The sequence below is a fragment of the Spinacia oleracea genome, chromosome 5, assembly GCF_020520425.1.
Source record: "Spinacia oleracea cultivar Varoflay chromosome 5, BTI_SOV_V1, whole genome shotgun sequence".
Taxonomy (NCBI): domain Eukaryota; kingdom Viridiplantae; phylum Streptophyta; class Magnoliopsida; order Caryophyllales; family Amaranthaceae; genus Spinacia; species Spinacia oleracea.
The window spans coordinates 24,801,053-24,824,650 of record NC_079491.1 but is presented as its reverse complement, the minus strand read 5'-3'; the positions used below and the strand labels follow the sequence as shown (position 1 = coordinate 24,824,650).

Below are 23,598 nucleotides of genomic sequence, written 5' to 3'. Positions count from 1 at the left end.
GCCGTTCAAAAGTTACAAAATTGGACAATACAAACTGAACTGAAACTGAACGATAAACGTTAGATTAAAAAATAAATCTAATATATATATATATATATATATATAGTAGACATATTTGCTGAAATATTAGAGCGCCACCTAGGATTATTATTGGTTTCGACCAATGAAAAATAAGATTTCTAATTTAATTTTGAATTAAAAAAAGCAAGTGTCACATAGATAATTAATCATGTGACAGGCAGATTTTTTAATTAATTAATTACTTACTAATATATACAACTCCATCCAAAATCAAACACTCTAATAATTAAAAAATAAATCTAAAATAAAATTCATCCAAAATCAAACACTAATATAAAATAAAATTCATCCAAAATCAAACACTAATCTAAAATAAAATTCAATATAAAATCAAATACTAATCCAATATTAGAGCGCCACGTAGGAAATATAATGTTTTCAGCCAATGAAAAATAAGAATTTTAATTTATTTTTGAATTAAAAAAGTCGAGTGCCACGTAGATAATTGATTAAATGTCACATAGATATTTTAATTAATTAATTACTAATATATACAACTCCATCCAAAATCAAACACTCTAATAATTAAAAAAAAAATCTAAAATAAAACTCATCCAAAATCAAACACTAATCTAAAATAAAATTCGGTCCAAAATCAAACATAATCCAATATTAGAGCGTCACGTAGGAAATCTAATGGCTTCGGCCAATGAAAATAAGATTTCGAAATTATTTGTGAATTAAATTAGTGGGGTGTCACATATATAAATAATTAGGTGCCGCGCAGATATTTTTATTAATTAATTGTTAATATTACGCATATACAATTTCATCTAAAAACAAACACTAATAATTAAAAAAGTAAATCTAAAATAAAATTTAATTCAAAATAAAAAACCAATCTAATACTCCGTAGCAGTTAGTATATATATATATATAGAGGAGTTTTGTTAATAGCACATGTCAATTCTTCTTGTGTTGGTTTAATATAGGCGGCAAAAGGAAAAAGAAAATTAAACAAACCCCTCGAAACAAACTTTTATTTTTACAACCTTCAAATAAAAAACTTTTATAAATACAACCCAATTTCGGAAAAAATATCTTTTCTTCCTTTTCTGTCTTCCTCCACCGCGGTCCCGCCTCTTCCACCGCCGCTAACCGGAGTAAACAGGCGGTGCCGCCATGAAAATAAACCCCGCCCATCAGTCAATTTCAAAATTTCAATGGATTTCACAGGTTTAGCAGTTCAATCAACAACTACAGGTAATTCATTATTTACTCTCTCTTTCCCCCTTTTCAATTTGACGCTGTGTTTTTTAATATAGAACTTTTCAATTTACTAAGTTAGTGTTTTGTTTCTATAGTTGCACCTGTTTTAGGTCGAGTTTGTTTTGGAAACTTTCTAATTAAGTACACAAACATCTGTGAAAGCTTGGAAATTTCAAAGTGAAGAGGGGAAAGTGGAGGATATTATTTGCGGAATTAGAATATTTCCAGGAAATAAAGTAAATATGATGGAAAATCGTATAATTGATTTATGGGACGAAGCCCTTTTATTCAATTGTTGAAGGGAAAAATAGCATAGGTTTTTAGCGGTTACAGTGAATGTGGTGTTGAATAGTGAAAATATATCAAAGGGTGCCAGTAGAAAAGTTGGGCGTTTCTGCATTTTGTTCATTGGTGGGTATTTTCTCTCCTAATAAAGTTTCGATGATTCATGATTGTTTGTTTTTCTGTTGTATTTATTTGATTAGAAGTATGGTTCATAAGGTGGGTACTAACAGTGCTTGTTTTTCTGGAATTATATTCGATTTGTGAAAAATAATAACCCTGATTTTGGAGACTGGTTTGGGTTTTTTCTCTTTAGCTTCCATAAAGATTTCATGGTAATGTCTTGTTGCAATGTAAGACCCCTTTAAGGAAGGTTTTGTATTAGGTGATGCAATTGGACTTAATCATTGTTGATTATGCAACAGTTGGTGCTCGGTTTTCCGTTTGATAATTTGTTGATTATATGTATAATTGTTAAGTTGATGGTTGGTTTGCACTCTGACATTCAAGACTTCCAGATATTAGTTTAATCTGAGGGGGAGTTTTCGGGAGGAGATGGAAGAGCCTAGTCAACTAAAACGAGCACTGATAGACGCGTCAGCTGGAGCAATCTCTGGTGCTATTTCTCGCTCTGTTACCTCGCCTCTGGATGTCATTAAGATCAGGTTTCAGGTAATTAATCTACACGTGTACACTGTACAGATATTGTATTGTGAAATCTTGTTTCCTCTTTTGTGTGGTTGTTGGAGATTTCTGTTAGCATTGAATTTGTGGTTATTTAAAAACTCAAATCTTTGTGATCCTTTCTGTCAGATGCTTATTACTAGGAGAGGAGTATATATTATCCAAGCAAATATTGTAAAATACTACTTCAATTTGAAAATTTTCAATACATGTAGTATTCCCTGTAATAAGGGCTTACTCAACCCGTGTTGTTTTGGTTGTTGAATGCAATTATGCTGATGCCATATATGCACTAATGCACGTGGTCCTGAATCGTACCTTTATATAATCCTGCTTAACCATTTCTTCCAAACATAACTATAGCACTACTTTGAGGAATGTAGTTATGTCATTACCAATAAGTGTGTACCAACTTAATGATTTCATAATATTTTTGACGACCCTGCAAGAGAACTACGTAGTTTTTGGTTTGCTTGGTTTATTTACTGTTCGTACTTGACTCTATATGAAGTCTATATAATAATGTTTCTACTACTTATAGAACTATTCTTAAGGTGTCTATCACTGGTACGGTTTTATTCTAAATGTTCTTGGAACTGCATCTGTTTTACACATCCAAAATTTTGCGCATCCTTTTCACTTCAGAATCATCCTTTCCATTTCTGACCACTAGGAGGCTTTAGAAATGAACTACTGATTATGAATGCAACAAGTACTTTTGATATGATGGTAAAAGATTTTTTGCTTTTAGGTTCTACCTTCTTCCAGTCATGATGAGTAATGTGAATATTTTGATTCCCCTTTTGTTGGTTCAGTGTTGTGACTAATTCTTTGTGGAAGTAGAAGCAATGATTCCCCTGCAGTATGCGATTTCTCTTGTTTAGCATGATATGAATGCATGTACTTAGTCAGATATGACATCCGTGAACATGAAAGTTGATTATTTTTACAGCTTTCTTTACTTGCAAAACATATTTAGGGCCAACTTTTCGCAGGTACAACTGGAACCAACAACTTCATGGGCGATGCTTCATAAAAATATTTACAGGCCATCAAAGTACACCGGAATGTCACAGGCGGCTAAAGACATCTTTAGAGAAGAAGGTCTACCGGTATAAAAATGTTAATCTCTTGTTGCATGTTGAGATTCTATTAAGTACACTAGTACAGTGTCCCAATTTTATGATTGAAAATAATATGTGCAATAGCCAATAGAGAGCTAGAAATTTTCAAACATCTTCATGGTTGTGGTTTCCGGAAAGCTTTTCTCAACTGGAAAGACAATTTTACATGAAAGTAAATTTTTCGGAGTTATTGAACATAATGTCTCTAAGTTTCTCTTCCTTTCTTCTGCCCCGTCTGTTAGAAAGGGAGATTTTGGGTACTTGTGAGAGATGTTAGCCTAATGTGCAACTCATAATGGAGAACTACATGGAAAAGTAGTTTTTTTATTTTTTCTTTTTATATTCCCTTTTGACCTTGTGTTACGAATAAAGATGAGAATTGGTTATAAATAAAATATTTTGACATTTTCATAAGGTTGCTTCCTGGTTTAAGATCCTTGGCGTAATTGATTCTCTTGTTGGTTGTTGCAAATGGTGATCTTGGTCGTGAAATAAATTTCCTCTCTGCACTTGCGTTGCTTTTGTCTGTCCAGTCTATTTGGATCTGCAGGTTAAAGATTAACTGTAGCTTTCTACAAAATTGTAATTATATTGATTTGTTGCAGGGTTTTTGGCGTGGGAATGTCCCAGCTCTGCTCATGGTTATGCCATATACATCCATACAATTCACAGTCTTGCACAAGTTTAAGACATATATGTCTGGCTCCTCCAAGGCAGGTTTGTTTGCGTATACTCGTATATGATATCCTTTTGTTTTTGGTATTTTTTTAAAGGGTTTAGCTAGCTTCAATGTCAAGTTTGCATGGATTTCTTTTGAAGATAAGATTGTTTTGTGGCTTCTTTGGAGAGAATGTAATTGAAATGCTCTTTTAGCTGCAATTCTCATTGTTAAGGTTGTCTAGATTGTTACAAAGTGAAATAAGTGGTTAACTAGTCCCAAAATGAATTGTATGTCTTTTAATCGATTTCTTATCAAACCAGATTAACGGACTTCCACTCTATTGCTCATATATTTGGAACTCCTCTGAACTTCCTTGTACAAGTGCTATATTACCCCTTGCCTGCCTACTACAGGAGTGGGGATACTGGGGAATCAGTTGTACACAACCTTACCCCTGCAATCAGAGAGAAGCTATGCAGGGGTAATTGGCCTATTATTTCTCTAGAAATTAGATGCAGAAAAGAACACATATACTTGCTATATAGCTATTCATTTTTTGTTGCCATTTTTAATAGGTGGCATTGTTGTTTAGCGTCAATGGGAGGCTGTTTATATGTGTTTATTCCTTGGTTTTTTATAGGAGGTGCCACTTTTAAAGTCATTTTCCGATTCTGCCTTTATGTTTTGAGTTGTTCAAATGTTCCAGTTAATCATGAGCTCTTATATTGTATTGACTTACACTTGTAATTCTAATGTGCAGAAGACCACATCCATTTGAGTCCTTACTTGTCCTATATCAGCGGGGCTATTGCAGGCTGTGCAGCCACTGTTGGATCATATCCGTTTGATCTTGTACGCACCATACTAGCTTCACAGGGTGAGCCAAAGGTATAATAATTGTTGATGAGAATGTTTATGCAAATTGTCTTCATAGTCTTCTACATGTGTTCAAACAACATGGACTTATGCAGGTCTAGAAAATTCTACAAAAACCTTTGCATTTTACTGTTGGAGAAAGCCTGTCCCTTTTAAAAGATTCGGTCTACTTGGATCATGGTTTATGTGTTTGCAGACTAAAAAGTTATTAGTGTGCCTATTTTTATTGAAATCATGAAATGTATTTTACTGCAGCAATGCACTAAGATTAATGTGACCTCAGTGTTGTCAAGATTGATATACTACTTAGGATTAATGCCCTATGATTAATGTCAGTTTTGTCAAGATTAATATACTGCTTGGGATTGGTGGGTTTACCGGGGATCAAATAGTTGGATTGGAATCAAATGGAAGAATTATATGGTCCTATAGATTCACCAAAATTATAATACTGACGTTTAAATGTTAAAAATCATCTATATTTGAAGTTTGATAATTTTAAATATCAACTCCTTAGCCCCATATAATAAGTTCTGGACATTGAATAACAATAATTTTCAGAGTTCACGCTAGAATCCTAGTTGCCTTTATAATCTTTTTAGATAATATACTAATGGTGAGATTCAAAAGAATGGTATATGTAGAATAGTAGTTCGATTATAAGATCTGTGGATATTAAGTTTCCAATAAAAATGATGTGGATCTGGATTTCAAGCCGAAGGTTGATGAGGAACATGGGTGATATTAGTCATATCACAAATTCTTATTTACAAGTGGTATACAGTTAACTCAAAATGCTTAAAAGTTACCCCGATTTAGTGATAATATTTTAATAAAAGTTATTCCTTCAAAATCACTAGTAAAATGCTAACTATTTAACCCTTTAAAATGTTTATCCATCGACCTTTTTTTTCATAATATAAAAGTTAATAAAAGTATATTAGAAGTTGCAAAAAAATGGTAAAAGTTATAAAAAAAATTGGGTAAAAGTTATCGCACGGCGTACAATAAATTTATTGTGTAAGACCTTTTGTAGTCATATTCTGCATAATATGTTGGGTGTACTCAAGTTGCAACATGAGAGGCTGCAATGTGTTGGTTGATCTATTATTGTTACTCAAACATGACTACAAGTGTCAAAATAGGTACACATTCAAATGTCAAATAAACGCATAATTTTTGAAATGAGAGGCAATTGTAAAATAGAACGTGGGTGTGGGGACAAGACATTCACTTTTCATTTGTGCTTTTTCGTGCTGCGCATTTTTACTTGTTTTCTAGTTCTTGTTGTAATAATTATCACAAGTTCATTTGCGAGCATATATCACATAATTCTCCTACTTTTCTTTTTCTCTTTAGAAGTATGTGGATCAATACAATTCAGGTGTTCGACTGAAAATTAAAGTGTCGAATTACCCTTAACTGTTACTCCCTCCGTCCCTTATTGTTTGCCCCATGCCCCAAATATTCTTTATTATAACTTGGTTGAGTGGATTTAAGAAGAGACAAAAGTGGTGGAACCAAATGTATTTTATGTGAGAGTAAAGTTGTGGTCCCTATAATTTTTTTTTTTGTAATGGGGCAATCTTTTGGGGACTGACCAAAACGGAAAATGGGGCAAACAAAAGGGGGGGGGGGGGGGGGGGAGGGAGTAATAGTAACACTCACTTGGGTGTATAAGACAAAATGAAGAGTTAAACAACGTAGTCCTATGTCATTGCTTATGGTTCCAAATTGTCATCCATATTCAACTAATGCATTCTTATTAGCCTTTCTCATGCAATCAGAGATTTCTCTAGCATTAGTTGTGTGTATTACTTCATCTTTGATTTGTTTTTATCTTGATATCTATTTTTCATCTTGTTGAACTGCTCTCTATTCCAGTCCATTTTACATTAATTAACTATACTTAATTGTACATCATTGCTTTACAAATCTAATTCTACTCAGATCTATGTTCTATCCACTTTTACTGTTGGTCATGTAACTAACTAGCCTAAGGGGAGGGGTATTCTAGGCAATGCATAATTAGTTGTTAGAATTAGGTTAGAGATAGCTTGGGAAACAAGAGGGGTATTAGCCAGTCTATAACTAAAGGAGTTCAGGGAGAAAGAAAGCAGGATTAAAATTGATGAGAGTTTTATTTTGATAGTTCTTTTTAGTGAGAGCGTCCAGCCACTTTTGAAGCTTGGATTGTATGGTGATATAATAGCATCAAATACAATCTACCATTAATCTTTCCCAAATCTCTTCTTCTTCCGCATTTCTACTTTTTCGGATTTTTCTAGTTTAAATCTTCATTAATATTGAGTGTTTCATCAACTAGGATTTTTATTGTTAATTGTGACTCTGCGCATCCTGTTGGTTGGTTTTTGATGATTATTCCTCCATTCCAAGTTTACATGTCACAAATTTTTTCTTTTCGGAATATCTTTCTTGATATCAAATATGAAATTTATAGATTTTCATGTTAATTGATTTTTGATGTCCTTCCCTTCTAAGATGGATGCTGTTAAATTGTAAATCAAGTTTTCTAATATATTGGGGATGTCAAAGTGGGAAAGCTAAATAGATAGAAATTAGAACCTTGGAGGAAACTAATTTATACGTATTTATTTAGTTTTTTGCTTTTGAGTTTGTTAATCACTTTGGATACATTAAAATATTGGTGTTCTGTATTTTTTAGGTATATCCCAACATGAGGTCTGCAATTGTTGGTATTATGAACAGGCGTGGATTGCGGGGACTGTATGCTGGTTTGTCACCAACGCTAGTTGAAATTATTCCCTATGCAGGCCTTCAGTTTGGCACTTACGACACTTTCAAGCGTTGGACTACAGTATGACTTGTTTGCTCTCTGCTTGTTTTTTGAACTCTTTATCTTGTCTTATAACCTGCTGGAAGCTTTGGATGAATTGAATGATGTTCAACTGGATCCTGTGCATAGCTTTGAAATGTTCAGATTCCAAGTTGATTTAATGATGTGTTATTGGATGCCGTAGTCATAATTCCTAGCTGATGCAGAGCTTTGAGATGTTCTGATTCCGAGTCGATTCCATATTTCTCGTATAGTGATAATCCCCTGTTTGATACCAGTTTGAATGTATCGTTTTAGAGTCCATCGCTAGTATACCCAATGTTTAGACTTATCATCATCTTGATCAGTAATATAGCTCCCAATCTCCCATTTTGTAGAATATTCCCTTGCCTATCTGCAAAATGCATTGACTCACTGGACGCCTAAGATCATTCAAAGAAAGTTTTTTTTCTTATTCAAGTCTCATTGATGGTTGATATGTTGGTGTCTACTTTAATAGTTGTAGGAGAGAATCATTAGACCAAGAGTATCTTTCCAGAAAATTCACAATATGTGCGCTCTTTGTCCAAAATAAAAATATGATCTATAGTGCAAACTTTTGGAGTTTTGTCATATTGTTATATGTGTAGTACAAGCTATGAAAGAGATCTTGTACCATGACTTCTAATATGTTACAAAAACCTTTGCCATGATTTATCAATTCTCATTTTTGTTGCATGAATTAATTTCTTCTAGGCCTGGAACCAATCAAGATATGCTGAAGGGCATGCCAGCATCTACGATAGCCTTTCAAGCTTCCAGCTTTTTATCTGTGGATTAGCAGCTGGTACATGTGCTAAGGCTGTCTGCCACCCGTTGGATGTCATAAAGAAGAGATTCCAGGTAAAACATTTATAATCTGACCTTACTGAATTTGATTGTATCCGTCTGTAGAAGGCATAATAATCGCACTTTTAGCTTCTGCAGGTTCGAATTTATTTGTTGTTTTATGTAAATAAGGATGTCTCACTTGATCTGGCAGAGTTTAAGCTTGGTACTAAAACTAAGAACTTAAAACATCTATGCACTAGTTTAATTTTTCCATTAATATGATATGCATGTTAGGCTTCCAACATTAAGATTTCTTAAAGCTGTAATTTTTTAATAGGAGCAGTTTGATCATTTATATTCTATTCTATTAACAGATCTGTATTCTACTGTTCATTGTCAATATTTTTCGGGAGGTAGTGTTACATTTGTTAGAACATGTGATGGATGTCATTTTTGAGCGGATTAGTTTTACAATTGATTCTCTATCAGGGATAAATGATATGGCAAAAATAGGCGTTAACTTATAGAGACTAATTTATGTTATAATTCACTCTAAACTGAGCTCAGGTTACGTATCTCAAAGCCTGTTACTGTATTGGTTAGAATTGAACCCGGATTTGTGCTCTATGTTATCCCAAGATTATGATCTGGTTTGCCAGCTGACCATGTTGTTAATGAGATACCTGCTCTTTAATGCCTAAAGTATTTAGAGAAGCAGCCTATGTGAATTCATGACGTGAATTATAGATAGAAGTTGCTAGTTTTTAGGGATCGATTACATTTAAATTGAATGTGGTAGTAAGTTAACCTGGCTTCTCAATACTGGGTTGTCGTGGTGGTCACACCGTATCTGTGAATCCTGGCAGCATAACCTTTTTGTTTGGGTCGTTAATTGAAAACAGAGTATTCATACTCCTTTATCAGGAAATAATTTAACATTGTAATATAAACTCATGAGTATGACCTTTGTGGGATTTTAATTGTAGGTAGAAGGACTGCAGCGGGATATGAGATATGGAGCAAGAGTGGAGCAAGGTGCCTACAAGAACATGTATGATGCCCTCGTAAGAATCTTGCAAGTCGAAGGTTGGGGTGGCCTTTATAAAGGCATTGTACCTTCCATCGTGAAAGCAGCACCTGCTGGTGCTGTTACTTTTGTTGCCTATGAATATACATCTGAGTGGTTGGAGTCCGTTTTGACAGAAACCTAATCTATTTACATTTCCATCTCTTTTTTCACTTCTATAGAGATTTTTTTACCTCTGAGCTTATTATTCATTTTTTCCCCAATGTTATACTGGGAAGACCCTGAAGAAGATGTCAGGGTCTATTTCTGATACTATAAGTTACCAATTCTTTGGTCGTAGGCAACCCCAATAAGTTGAGATATTAAATTCTGTGCAGAGTGGAATCGTCCAATTCTCGGACCTAGCGTTAAATGGCTTCTACATTACATGTAAGGGATATATTTGTGTTGAAACTTTGCATGTATGTGCGGAAGCTATGTAATACTGTAAGGATTGTCACTACTGCAGTGGAGTACTCCGTATATTGTAATCCTGTCGTAACTGGCGAGCAGGTGGTATAAAAGAGACCATAGAAATGAAACGGCTACTTTACTAGGTTTGGAGCCCCTTTTGTAGCAATCACTATTAATTTGTTGGTTGATGCTTATTTACTGAGTTTGATTTAATCTGAACTTGTATCGAAATCTTGAGGTTTTGATATAGTGTAAGGTTCTCTTTGCTAAAACATCCTTGTATCATAGTTATGAGTAACAGGTTTCAGTACGAATGAGCATTTCACCGAAAAGGGTTTTCTAGTTTTAAGGACTCTGTGATCTCTCAGTTAAGGTAACCACCCTCGCTGGCGGTTCTCTGTAGCCGGTGAATCCTTCTGAACAACCTCGCTGTTTGTTCATTATTTTGAACATCGTGGTATTATTCAGCTGGATCTCATGTCTAGTTAGATGATCTATTATGCATTAAATTATACATAATCATAGTTTGTTAAGTTTAACGTAGCCGAATCAAAGCAATATAAATAAATTTACCAACTTCGTACTGATTTAATCTCACATCATCGCGTACTATCCTTATTTTATACGGAGTAACCGATTGCAAATTTATAAACAAATACAGCTTATAGCAACTCCAAGTTTTCAATGGTTAAAGCTAGGGATTTGATTGTAATTTTTAGGAATAACAAGCTACTAGTTTGACCATTGGAGTCGACTAATAAATTAGTTTAGCTGTTTTGAGCTAATTTCATTGGTCAATGAAATAATATTAAATTAAATTAAATTTAAAATATTAGTTGACTAATATGATTACATTTAATATCAATATCGTAGCAAACCATTGGGTACTAACTAGCTAGAAAAGAGGATAACTTAAAAAATAATCTATCAATTAGCTTATTGTTGGAGATGCATTTAATAAATTAAACTAGTTTTTAAGTCCAGACAATGCTCTGAGTTAGTACATTAATAATATTCGATCATATTTAGTTATATTATTTGTTTTTGCAATAATAACATGACACGTGCATTAGCTTAGTGGTAAAAGATTTATTATTTAGGATTTATTTACAGCCCTGATCGATCATATCTCTCCATCAACGGAAATTGTCAATAATTAAAGTTTAATTAGGGATGTGTAATGGGAAGGTTTTTCAATGGCTACAAAGAAAAGGTAGCCACCATAATAGTATTCAATCTTGACCATTTATTATTGAGAGACCAATCGTGTCCATTCATTGCTTTGACTTAAAAAAAATAGATAAAAGAAATAAAAAATTTAAAAAACAAAAAAAATATGTTTTTGAAATTAAAAACGGTTTTTCTTTCTTCCTTTGTATTTTTATTTTTTTAAAAAAACTGCCTTTTACCCCAAAAGAATAAAAATGTCCGCAAAACCAGAAAACCTCCATTAAAATCAACAATTACTATCTTTTCTAATTTTTATAAAAAAGTATAATCATTCTTTAAGTCTTTCATCAATTAATGATTGTATTTTAGAAGAAATCATCATCACCCAGTTCATCCATTAATGATAACAATAATAATTATAATAATATCATATCTTCTTTCCACTTGATTTTCTTGAAACTTTAAGAAATAAAATGAGAAGAGCAAACAAGAAGTAAATCATAAAATTAGAAATGAAACAAATTATTGGGTCATGAAAGCTTGAAGAAGCTCTTTTTTTTTAATAGTAGGTTGAAGAAGCTAGAAAATGTATAATTTAATTTACCCGTGTTCCCGTAACTGATTATAAATTGACCTTCCTAATTTGTTATTTCAATTTAATTTAAAACTATTTTTTATGTTTTTATATTTTTAGTCAATTAAATGAATGGTCTGGATTTAATACTAAATATCAATGGTTTAGATTTGAAGATTATAGTGGCTACAGTTTTATTGTAGCCATTGTAAAATTATCCTGTGTAATGCCGTACTAATCTTGCCGTACTTATACAAGTACAAAATAGTTTTCGTCGTGGGTTGACAATTTGACATGGCTAAAGAATAACAGTAAGGACAATATAAGCCGTTTTGAGTTGCCTTGCAACATGGCACATGCTGCTGAGTCAACTCCCACGAGGACTATCTTCGGAGATAACATAGTGTCAATTTTATCTCATTTTTCTTTTTCTAGGGAGAATTAATTTTATCTCATTCTTAAGATATCCCCTTATTCGTTCACAAGTACACAACACATGGAGCTATGGAGTGATGGAAGTCATTTATCTCACCAAAAATAACAAGGTCGGTGTCTTGCGGTAATATTTAACACATCGAATATCGTTTTGACCTATTTAAAATGTTAGTAAAATTTATAAGTGTTGGTCAAGGCAAAGATTAGCAGTAGATGTAGATGTAGATGTAGATGTAGATGTAGTGGTTGGCTAACTTTTTTCGAACATTAAACATATTAATGTTGGAGGGGCAGGGGAGGGAAAGGGGGCAATCGCCAATCGGGCATGTATTCCAATATAAGGAGAGAGGATGAGGAGATTGAATGCGAAGACTTTTTATGCACTAAATGAAAGGAAATACGACATAATGAGTTTCAAAAAAAAAAAAAACGAAATAATGTTAAGAATTAGTACATGTTTATTAATATGACTAGATTAGATTCCGTGCATGCACGGATTGTGACAATTTTTTCACTCAATATTTAACTGAATATCTGCCAAACTACTCTATAGTCATTACATTTTTAACATACTCATTTAAATTTATTCATCTAATATGCATATTTAAAATGCTAATATGGTAATTTGATCAAAATATTGAGTGATATATTTTCTATTATAATATAACGATTTGACTACATATTACTAATTTAGAATAATTATTATTACGTCGTAGCTATTATTGCCATAATACTTAATTTTGTTTCCATACATAAATAATTAATAAAAATAAAATAAAATAGATACACTTTTTTGGGAAAAAATCGCACCAAGAATTGACACGTGTAATTCCTGATATCTCTTTTAGCATATACTACGTAGTAATAGATGCGACTTTGAATGAGGTTTTAAATTGCTTGGCGCGTTGTAATTTCGTAGATGAATTGAAATAGTCTTCCAGAAAAGTGAAACCAATCTTCACTAGTTTACTTACTTGCATGCTCATGTATTAATATAATCGTATTTTTTTATAAGTTGATTCCATAAAATATAAAAATTCCAACCTAAGCATGATTTGAAACACTTGACTCCATTAAACTACTACCGTAGTATGATATCATCTTAGATTAAATACTGGGGTAGTTTCATCCGTACATGAAGTTTGTACTTGGGAAGTTGGGGTACACCGTACATGTCTTGGATTAAACTAATTGAATTGATTTCTCCTCCCCTGGAGAAAACTCGCAATATAATTTATATTGTACGGAGTATACGTACTCCGGTATTATTTGTATGGGTTGACTTCAAGGCTCGTGGTCTAGCAATTACATGACATCACAAGCATTAGAATATTGCTCTTTACTCAATATTAAAATTATAAATAAAATAAAAATTACCATTCAATAAAATAAGTTTCTGAATTAAATTATGTTAAATTAAATGCAGGAAATGGGATGAAGTAAAACATTACGATCATATTTTTTAAATGTGAGAAGTTGTAAGTTGTAACAATGTGACAACTAAGAGATTAAGTCGGGAGGAAACGCCACATGGAGTCATTGCCTCAAATGGGAATATAATAAAAACTGTTTGTTTCCGTATTTTAGTTTAATACGCTCATCTGGACTCGAGCACTCCAAAGATGGTAAAGGAAAAAGAACTATGGATGTTTTTCTTTTGCTGATTAAGAAAAATATAAAATGTGAATGTCGTATAACTTTGAAAATGAATATGCATTTTCTTGAAAATGTAAGTTGCTGGCAGGTACGGAGTACATCTCTTTAATGATAGATCTAGTGAATGCTGATTATTGAAGATATATCAGAATATTATTGATTGATGCTAGCTTTTTGAGTTATGCGTTGCACACTGGTTAATTACTCAATAATATTAATACTACATTTTTTTTATTTTAAGGCCACTTGATATATTATTGAATTCTAGTAAACTAGTAATACACGTAAGTACATCTGCTCCAATTTCTTTATCCCAAATAAAGCAGTGGAGAATTTAGGTCAAGAATCCTACCTAAATCACGCATCAGTGGAAATTTTAGGCCATTGATTCGTGAGTTATTTACCCGTGTAAAATGTCTGGACTATGAACATATGTGTACCATTCTCTTTATGTATCAAAATCTTCATATATAAAAACAATTGTCGTGTTGTATTAAAATAACGCAACTACAAATATAAAACAACCGTATGATATATTTTATATGGAGTATATAAATAAAAATGTGTACTAATTATTAATTTTAACTTTTAAAATAAAATAAAAGAACATTTTAAAGCTCTTTTAACATTATGATTTCTTTGAAAATTATTAGGTGCACCCGAGTGCACCGTGCATCCAAGGATATTTTTATGTCCATGGGTAACCTCTCTCCCATTTTCTCATCACATGTAAGGGGAAAATGTGAGGGGGTATATGTACACTCGGGTGCATCTAATATGTTTTATGATTTCTTTAGTAATCAACAAAATTTAAGAACATATCTCATTGCTCTTTCTTTTAGAGTACGTATAGTGATGGTTATGCATTCATGGTTTGATTTGCTTGCATATATTTCCTTTAATTTACAAAATAAGTTAAATAGGTGACTGAGTATGATTTATTTAGTACTCCGGGATACACGAATACTCTGTATAATTTAAGTCGTCATTTTATAAACCACAAATCCTAATTCCAATACCGTTATTTCATCTTGACATTTAACTTCATGTACCAGACGAGCTTATTTTTTTTTTTTGGTTCTACTACGAGGAGTTCCCACTGCCTTCGGCGAGGTAATCTCCCGTGGGAGTTTGCATGGGTACCTCGATGGGCAGCATCCCTCCCAGTTGAGATTTTTTCCATTCCCAAGGCTCGAACCCGAGACCTTGGTTAAGGAGCAAGAGGCCCTTAACCACTCATGCTAACCTCAATTGGTACCAGACGAGCTTATGACATAACTGAAATTGGTATAACATAATATATTAATTGCTAAGTTTACCTCATCTAAACATAGAGTTTGATTATTCCGTTACAAAAAAGTCCCTTAGAGTATGATTAAATTTTAGGTTTTATATACATCACACATTCACACCTAATCACCTAAAAGTCTAGCACCATCATGTAGTTTTGCTTTGATATCTAAATCGATCATGTAGTTTAACTTTGTAGTTGTATTTCTTTTGGATCATTTTGATTTCTCATAACTTAAATACCTTTTAGAAACGGGAAAAACGGGGTACAAAGGAAACTTATGGTACCTTTTTTTCAAGGGTGAAGGGGACATGGATGTTAACCATTTCTAATGTTGCTTTCACCTTGACATTGGCATATCATCACTAATACATTGTTGGCCTTGGCCAATTGGACCTAGAACATATTAGGTGCACCTGGGTATGTGGTACACCATCTCACATTCCCCCCCCCTACATATGATGAGAAAATATTCACCCATGAGCATAAAAATACCCTTGGATGCACGGTACACCCGAATGCACCTAATAATTTTCAGTTGGTCTTACCCACAAATGATCATATTGCTACAAAATAGTCGTAGTTATAACTTATAACACAACCTTAACCAAATTCGTTCATACGTCCCCTCCGGCCTCCACGTACTACATTGTCATTAGTCCACCGGACCACCGGAGTGAAACACTTACACGATGCAAATGTTCTTGTCGGATTTTGTGGGCTGTTATGGTGTATACATACATAGATGATAGATCCACGACGTAGTAAAACTTTTTGTGGTTGCCAGGGGCGAAGCCAGATCTTTTGTACAAGGGGGGTTAAATTTTTTTTCGGGAGTACTTATCTAATTCCCTAAAATTAAGTATTAAAACGTAACGTATTCTCTATTTCCATTGAATAATACTTTATGAGAAATCTAAAGCACTAAAACAATAAAATGTAATGAAAACAATAAAAGAAGTTTGAGAAACGAATATAAGTTCATAATGGATTTCGTAAACAAAGAAGTCACTAGAATCGAACATGTAACCTGCATTTTGACAGCTAGCAATTCATACCAACTCAGCTAAGAGAGAAGAAATAATTCATTAATGCAACTTTTATTTTCTATTCTGTAATCTTAAGGGGGTCATGTCCTACCTTGGGCCGCACGTAGCTTCGCCCAAACTACTGATTGCACATTCCGTCTAACCAATGTAGGGTGCCGACCTTGCAGGTTTAAATTTCGAAAGCCTGTACATCTTTTCTGTCCACAACAATAACAAAAAACTGCTCCACACCTGTAATCACAAATACGCCAAATAGATGAATGGATTATATACCACCAATTACCAAAACAGATCAATTTTCATATCCCTAGAATAAGCCGGGAATTAAAGGGGTTTATTCCCTTGATTTTACTCCCTACAGGGGGTAGGGAATTAAAATGGGAATTGGGATAACAAATGAAACAACCAATTTGCCATTAACAAAACGAAAAGGGAGGAAGATTGTCAAGGATTTTTTTAGTATTTTTGATATTTTGTTCATAATCAACTCCCAAGCGATTCCCATAATTAAACAAACAAGGGAAATGTCTATATTTTCTTCAAATTTCCAATCTTTTTCCCACCCTTTATTTCAAATTCTCATTCTCACATACCAAATATCCGGTTAGCAAACTTTTCAATGTGGACTAGTACTACACTACTAGTCTACTACTCACACATGTACGGTTGTACATAGGAGAAATTGTTAAGATATGTTAAGATATTAGATATTATTCTGTGAATATTCTGTAGAGTCCTAACTATGGTAAGTTACCTAATGTGTACCTAGGGTTTAGGTAACTGAGTTGTACTATATATACGTGTGTTATTAATGAGAATGATACGAGATTGCACAATATTTGACATGGTATCAAGAGCCTAGGTTAAAAACCCTAGATTTTTTTTTTTCCGCACGAGTTTGAGAGAGTTTGAGAACAGCGAATTCCTTCGCTTGTTGAGTACTGCGTTCTGAGGAGTTACAAATTCCTAGGGCATAACAATGGGTAATGACGAGGAGCCACCACAAAAGACAATCGCCGCCGCCGTCGATCTGGACTACTATCTTGGGTCAGGTGACGGCCCCGGTATTGTCATCACCCCTGTAAAACTTCGAGGAGCGTCGAACTACGATGAGTGGGCCAAAGCGGTTCGTCGCTCGATGATTTCAAAATTCAAATTTGGTTTTCTTGATAGGTCTGTGAAGGAGCCCATTACGGACGAGACGAAGATGAAACATTGGATTGCGGTCAATTCGATGGTGGTGTCTTGGATCACAAACACCATTGACGAGAGTTTGCGTTCAAATCTGGAGGACTTTGATATTGCTCACGAGTTGTGGAGTCATTTGAGGACGCGGTACTGCGTCGTGTCGGGCACCAGGGTCTGCCATATTAAGATGGCTCTGAGTGGTTGCAAGCAGGGCACGTCTGAGGGCGTCATGGAGTACTATGGCCGCTTGTCGAAGGTATGGAAGGAGTACGTACAGTATGCACGAGTTCCCAAGTGTGTATGTGCGGGTTGTACGTGTAATATAGCGAAGCAGGTGGGGGACATTCACGATGAAGATCGTCTGCACTATTTCCTAATTGGCCTGGATGATCACTATGAAGCCATTTGTGCACAACTGTTAGCACGATCGCCGTTGCCAGGACTCGACGAGGCGTACCAGACGGTTATGAATACCGAGACCATGCGCGCCAAGGCTGCGAGAGGTCCGGAGAGTGTCATGGCGTTCAAGGTCGAGACTAAGGCTCGGTCGAGGTCGGGAGATGTCAGTGGCAGATTTTGTGGTCATTGCAATCGTGAGGGTCATGAGGAAGAAACTTGTTATCAGCTGATTGGATTTCCTGAATGGTGGGATGAGAAGAAACGAGGTGGACGAGGGCCTGGTCGAGGAGGCAGGACGTCGATTAGAGGAGGCAGAGTAGCTCGCGGGGCAGCGTCGTCGACCAGTGGTGTCGCTCGTGCCAATGCCGTGAGCAATGCCACAGGAGGGGCGACAACCACTGTGACGAGTGGAGACGGATCGCAGGGTGCAGTGACGACAACCAATCATGAGCTTGTTGGGGTGACGAAGGAGCAAGTCCAGCAAATAGTTGACATCTTGTCACGACCTTCAAACAAGTTGCAAGGTAATCTTGATTTACGTTGGATTGTTGACAGTGGGGCATCACGTCATGTGACGGGTGATATTTCAATCCTGAGAAATATCAAGACATCAAGAAATCAACAGGTTGTGTTGCCGGACGGTCAACCTGCAAATTCAAACCAATATGGTTCGGTGGTCTTGGAGGATGGTTTCGTGCTCGATAATGTTCTATTTGTGCCTAAATTGAACTGCAATTTAATTTCTGTAACTCAATTAAGTGACGAATTACATTGTGCTGCTCAATTTACTAACAAAATGTGTGTTCTTCAGGACCGCTCGACGAGGATGGTGATTGGCGTAGGTGATCGACAGGAAGGACTATATTTTTTCCGTGGGGCTCCAAAGGTTCGTGTGCTAGCAGTGGAGTGTGTGGTCGACTTGTGGCATCAACGGATGGGGCATCCGTCGGAAAAAGTGTTGCAGTTACTTCCTCATGTGAGTCATAAGATTAGGAAGAATAAAACAATTTGTGATGTATGTCCGCGGGCGAGACAATGTAGGGAGAGTTTTCCAGTTAGTGTTAGTCGTGCTAGTCGCACATTTGAATTGGTTCATCTTGATTTATGGGGACCCTACAAGACTCCCTCGTCTTGTGGGGCAAAGTATTTTTTTACCATTGTTGACGATTATTCTAGAGGTGTGTGGATTTATTTACTGAGTAATAAAATGGAAGTTGCATCGATATTTCTTAATTTTGTTGCCATGATTAAGTGTCAGTTTAATAGATCCCTTCGAGTAGTACGCAGTGATAATGGTACTGAATTCAATTGCTTACAAAATTATTTTCGTCAACATGGGATTCTGTTTGAGTCGTCGTGTGTTGGGACGCCTCAACAAAATGGGAGAGTCGAGAGAAAACACCAACATATTTTGAATGTTGGGAGGGCGTTACTTTTTCAAGGAAATCTTCCAATAAAATTTTGGGGGGAATGTATTTTGGCCGCCTGTTACTTGATAAACCGTACACCTACCCCGATCCTTGACAATAAAACACCTTATGAGATGTTGTTTGGTAAACCACCATCGTATGTGCCTATCCGCGTGTTTGGGTGTCTGTGTTATGCATATAATCTCCGGTGTAAAGGGGATAAGTTTGAGTCTCGGAGTCGCCGATGTGTGTTTTTGGGTTATCCGTTTGGCAGGAAGGGATGGCAACTTTATGATCTAGAGACACATGAGTTCTTCGTCTCACGGGATGTCAAGTTTCATGAAGGGACGTTTCCTTTTGTAGATGAATCGGATGTGTTGCCACTGGTGCATGATGGTCATGGGGGGCTTGACCATTGGAGTTTGGATGAGAGTGGGACTACGGGTCCTGAGACCGTGTCGTCGCCTGCAGGTGATACTGAGGGAGTGTTGTCGCATCCGGGAGCTGATGAGGGGGTGTCATTGACCAGTGGCGACGACAGGGGAGTGTCGTCGCCTGTGAGGGAGGAACAACAACATGAAACACCTAGTCGAGTGGATTCAGACGTCGTCTCCTCACAGACAGGTGTAGAGGAGACGACGGGTAGTGACGAGAGTGAGACAAGGCAGTGTGTGGAGGATACGGAGTTAGGAAGGGGGAAGCGTGCGAAGTTTCCGTCGACAAAGCTGAAAGACTGTGTGATACATACAATACGGGAAAAATATAGTACTTCCGACAAAACACCTACGGCGTCATCACTCTCAGGTACTCCTTATCCTATCACATATTTTGTTAATTATGAGCGTTTTTCGTCAAAGCACAGGCATTATATAGCAGCATTGCAAGAAGGGCAAGTTCCTAAGAGTTTTAAACAAGCGATGCAGCATGAGGGGTGGCGTCAGGCAATGGCTGCTGAAATCGACGCGTTGGAGGAACAGGGGACATGGACGTTGGAAAATTTACCGGAAGGGAAGAAAGCACTGGGGAGTAAATGGGTGTATACTGAGAAGCGTGATGAGGATGGGAATTTGTTGAGACTGAAGGCTCGATTGGTATGTTTAGGGAATCATCAGGAGGAAGGGTTGGATTATAATGAGACATTTGCTCCCGTCGCGAAGATGGCGACAGTTCGAACTTTCCTAGCTGTCGCAGCTGTCAAACAGTGGGACGTGCATCAGATGGACGTCCACAATGCGTTCTTGCACGGTGACTTGGAGGAAGAGATCTATATGAAGATTCCTCCTGGATTCCAGAAGAATCACTCTGACAAAGTGTGTCGAATGAGAAAGTCGTTGTATGGGTTGAAACAAGCACCTAGATGTTGGTTCCAGAAGTTGTCGACGGCATTGACGCACTATGGATTTCGACAGTCGCTGTCCGATTATTCGCTCTTTACTCTGTCTAAAGGTACGTTGCAGCTGAGTGTGCTCATTTATGTGGACGACATGATTATCGCGGGAAATAACAAGTTTGCGCTTGAGAGTTTTAAGGCATACTTGAAGGAGTGTTTTAAAATGAAAGACCTCGGGGCTCTGAAGTACTTCCTTGGGTTAGAGGTGGCACGAAGTAGTCAAGGGTTCTATGTATGTCAGAGAAAATATGCCCTCGACATCATCTCAGAGGCCGGATTGTTGGGAGCAAAGCCTGTGGACTTTCCCATGGAACAGAATCATAGGTTGGCATTGGCAGACGGGCCAGACCTGTCGGACGGTGAGCAGTATAGGCGTCTGATCGGACGTCTGGTTTATTTGGCTGTCACGCGACCAGACGTTGCCTACTCTGTACATGTCCTATCTCAATTTATGCAAGCACCAAAGGAGGCACATTGGGAAGCAGCTTTGCGAGTAGTGAGATATTTGAAGAAGTGTCCGGGTCAAGGTATACTACTTCGGTCGGACAGTGCGTTGCAGTTGGAGGGGTGGTGCGACTCGGATTGGGCAGGGTGTCCAATGACGCGTCGGTCGGTGACTGGATGGTTTGTGTCACTTGGTATGTCGCCAGTTTCTTGGAAGACCAAGAAACAGCATACTGTTTCTCGGTCGTCTGCTGAGGCAGAATATCGGTCGATGGCAGCTCTGACGTGTGAGTTGAAGTGGTTGAAACAACTACTACGCGACTTGGGGGTGACACACGACCAAGGCATGAGGATGTATTGCGACAGTCAGTCTGCGTTGCATATTGCACAGAATCCGGTGTTCCATGAAAGGACAAAACACATCGAGTCAGATTGTCATTTCATTCGAGATGCAATCAAGGAAGGGATCATCAGTCCGTCGTACGTGTCGACGAAGGTTCAGTTAGCAGATATCTTCACCAAAGCGTTGGGGAAGGCGCAATTTGAGTTTTTTTTGAACAAGATGGGCATTCGAGATCTACATGCTCCACCTTGAGGGGGGGTGTTAAGATATGTTAAGATATTAGATATTATTCTGTGAATATTCTGTAGAGTCCTAACTATGGTAAGTTACCTAATGTGTACCTAGGGTTTAGGTAACTGAGTTGTACTATATATATACGTGTGTTATTAATGAGAATGATACGAGATTGCACAATATTTGACAGAAATTCTTTATGCCAAATTATCACCAAAATCATAAAACAAATTAGAGAAAGTATTTGGTTATTGATTCTACAGTTTCGCAAGGCCATACTATCTAGATAAGTAGTTATAGATTGAATCAATTAGTAAGTAATTAAACTCTTGTTATATTAATTACGAAGTACTTCGTATAAGTTAAGGAGCTGAGGCATTTAGATTCATCAACATCATACCTTCCCCCTCTCGTTCATCTTTACTCAATGTCTGATACATAGCACACTCAATGCCATGATGCCACCCAACCTTACACTTTGCGCAAAACAATCGAAAGCAACTAGGGCATTCCGATCTTGTCACCGTCGTCTCACTCTCATCATCCACCAACAACAACACAGAACAATCCTTAAATGGGCAATAGAACTTCTGTGTGGCCACTATTGTAGACTCGCATAAAAGTTTACCCCATCGAACAAAAGCCTCAAATGTGAGTATCTCCTTACAATGCTCTGGATCTAACATTCCAAAACAATTAGGAACCGGGCAACCGACTTGAGAAGCACCTTCTTCAAGCTTGGAACCCACATAGCTTTTCATACAACCGTAACAATAGTAATGTGAGCATCCCTTTATCCAAAAACGACTCTTCTTGTGGCTTTGAGTCTGTGCATATCTCACAAACAAACGTCATTTCTATAATGTAATCACTCTTTTCATCCGATATTTCATCATTCTTCTCCTCCGTTATCTTCACCCCGGATAGCTAAATTTTTTTTAAAAATAACATAATAAAGAAAAATCTACAAGCTTCTCAAGGAAGCTAACCTAAAACTTCTCAAGGAAGCCAACTCATAGGAATAAAATTCACTGAATTGGCTATATGCATTTAATTAATGGATTACTAGTCTATATGCACGCGATGCGTGCGAATATAAGAAACAGATTTGTATTTTTACATTTAAACCTGAATATGTAAAAAAATATAATATACTCCCCCCGCAGGCCCGGTCCTGACATTTTGAGGGCCCTAGGCAAAATAAGGGATTTGGGCCCCTTCCAAAATAATACGTCTTTAACTGAAATAATATCTTTTTTTTTTTGTGAAATCCATTATATTGTTGAATTCAAATCAATAAAAACTTACTATATCTCCATTGCAGGATCCTAGAATTTCAAAATCCGGCTCTAGTCGATTTCTTGAAATATTTCAATAAAATAAATACTCACTTAATTACAAAATAATTAATATGGGTAAAGAGATATTTTTTTGAAAATAAAGGTTCATTTTGAGCATATAAAAATATCAATTAATTTTGTCTTCATTAAAATGCTTATCTATTTTAAAACTTATAAACCCATAGTCCATCAAATAAGCATTTTTTTGCTCACATATAGTTATACACTAGTGGAAAAAGGCTTATTTGCATCCCCGCATTTGCCACGCCATTCTAAACATGTGACGCAAATGACAATTTTTAGCATAAAATTTAGTCATTTGCGTCGCAGCTTTGTTAAACTGCGACGCAAATGACTCTAGGATGCCCCCCAGAGTCATTTGCGTCGCAGATTAGTAAAACTGCGACGCAATTAACTCAATCAAGTGCGTCGCAGATTTACTAATCTGCGACGCAAATGACTCTGGGGGGCATCCTAGAGTCATTTGCGTCGCAGTTTAGTAATTCTGCGACGCAAATGATGTTTTGTATTTTTTCTAAAATGCGATATTCCACAGCGCGCGACCTAAATTGAAACCCAATTGCAAAAGCTTCACCCCTCACTGCTTCAATTCCTTCCTCCAACTTCCTCGGCCTTCCTCGTCCTCCGCCG

General features: G+C 36.3%; 2 protein-coding genes across 3 annotated transcripts; one reads left to right on the top strand and one right to left on the bottom strand.

Moving 5' to 3' along the window:
• Positions 1–1,013: 1,013 nt before the first annotated feature.
• LOC110800302 (mitochondrial thiamine diphosphate carrier 2) lies at positions 1,014–10,297 on the top strand. Of its 2 annotated transcripts, none has more exons than XM_022005610.2 (8): positions 1,014–1,284; positions 2,091–2,244; positions 3,252–3,368; positions 3,986–4,097; positions 4,802–4,929; positions 7,604–7,756; positions 8,471–8,617; positions 9,532–10,297. In XM_022005610.2, exons 2-8 carry the CDS (start codon positions 2,128–2,130, stop codon positions 9,754–9,756), a joined length of 999 nt encoding a protein of 332 aa, XP_021861302.1. In that variant the 5' UTR covers positions 1,014–1,284; positions 2,091–2,127; the 3' UTR covers positions 9,757–10,297. The 2 variants fall into 2 exon arrangements, with proteins under 2 accessions (XP_021861302.1, XP_021861303.1); XM_022005611.2 differs by having other exon boundaries at positions 2,083–2,244.
• A 5,719-nt stretch (positions 10,298–16,016) lies between these two features.
• LOC110800308 (E3 ubiquitin-protein ligase RSL1-like) lies at positions 16,017–22,596 on the bottom strand. Its single transcript, XM_022005618.2, has 2 exons — positions 22,008–22,596; positions 16,017–16,431 (listed from the first exon to the last, which is right to left on the bottom strand). The coding sequence occupies exons 1-2, from the start codon at positions 22,366–22,368 to the stop codon at positions 16,370–16,372; spliced, it is 423 nt and encodes a 140-aa protein (XP_021861310.1). The 5' UTR covers positions 22,369–22,596; the 3' UTR covers positions 16,017–16,369.
• Between the last annotated feature and the right edge of the window lie 1,002 nt (positions 22,597–23,598).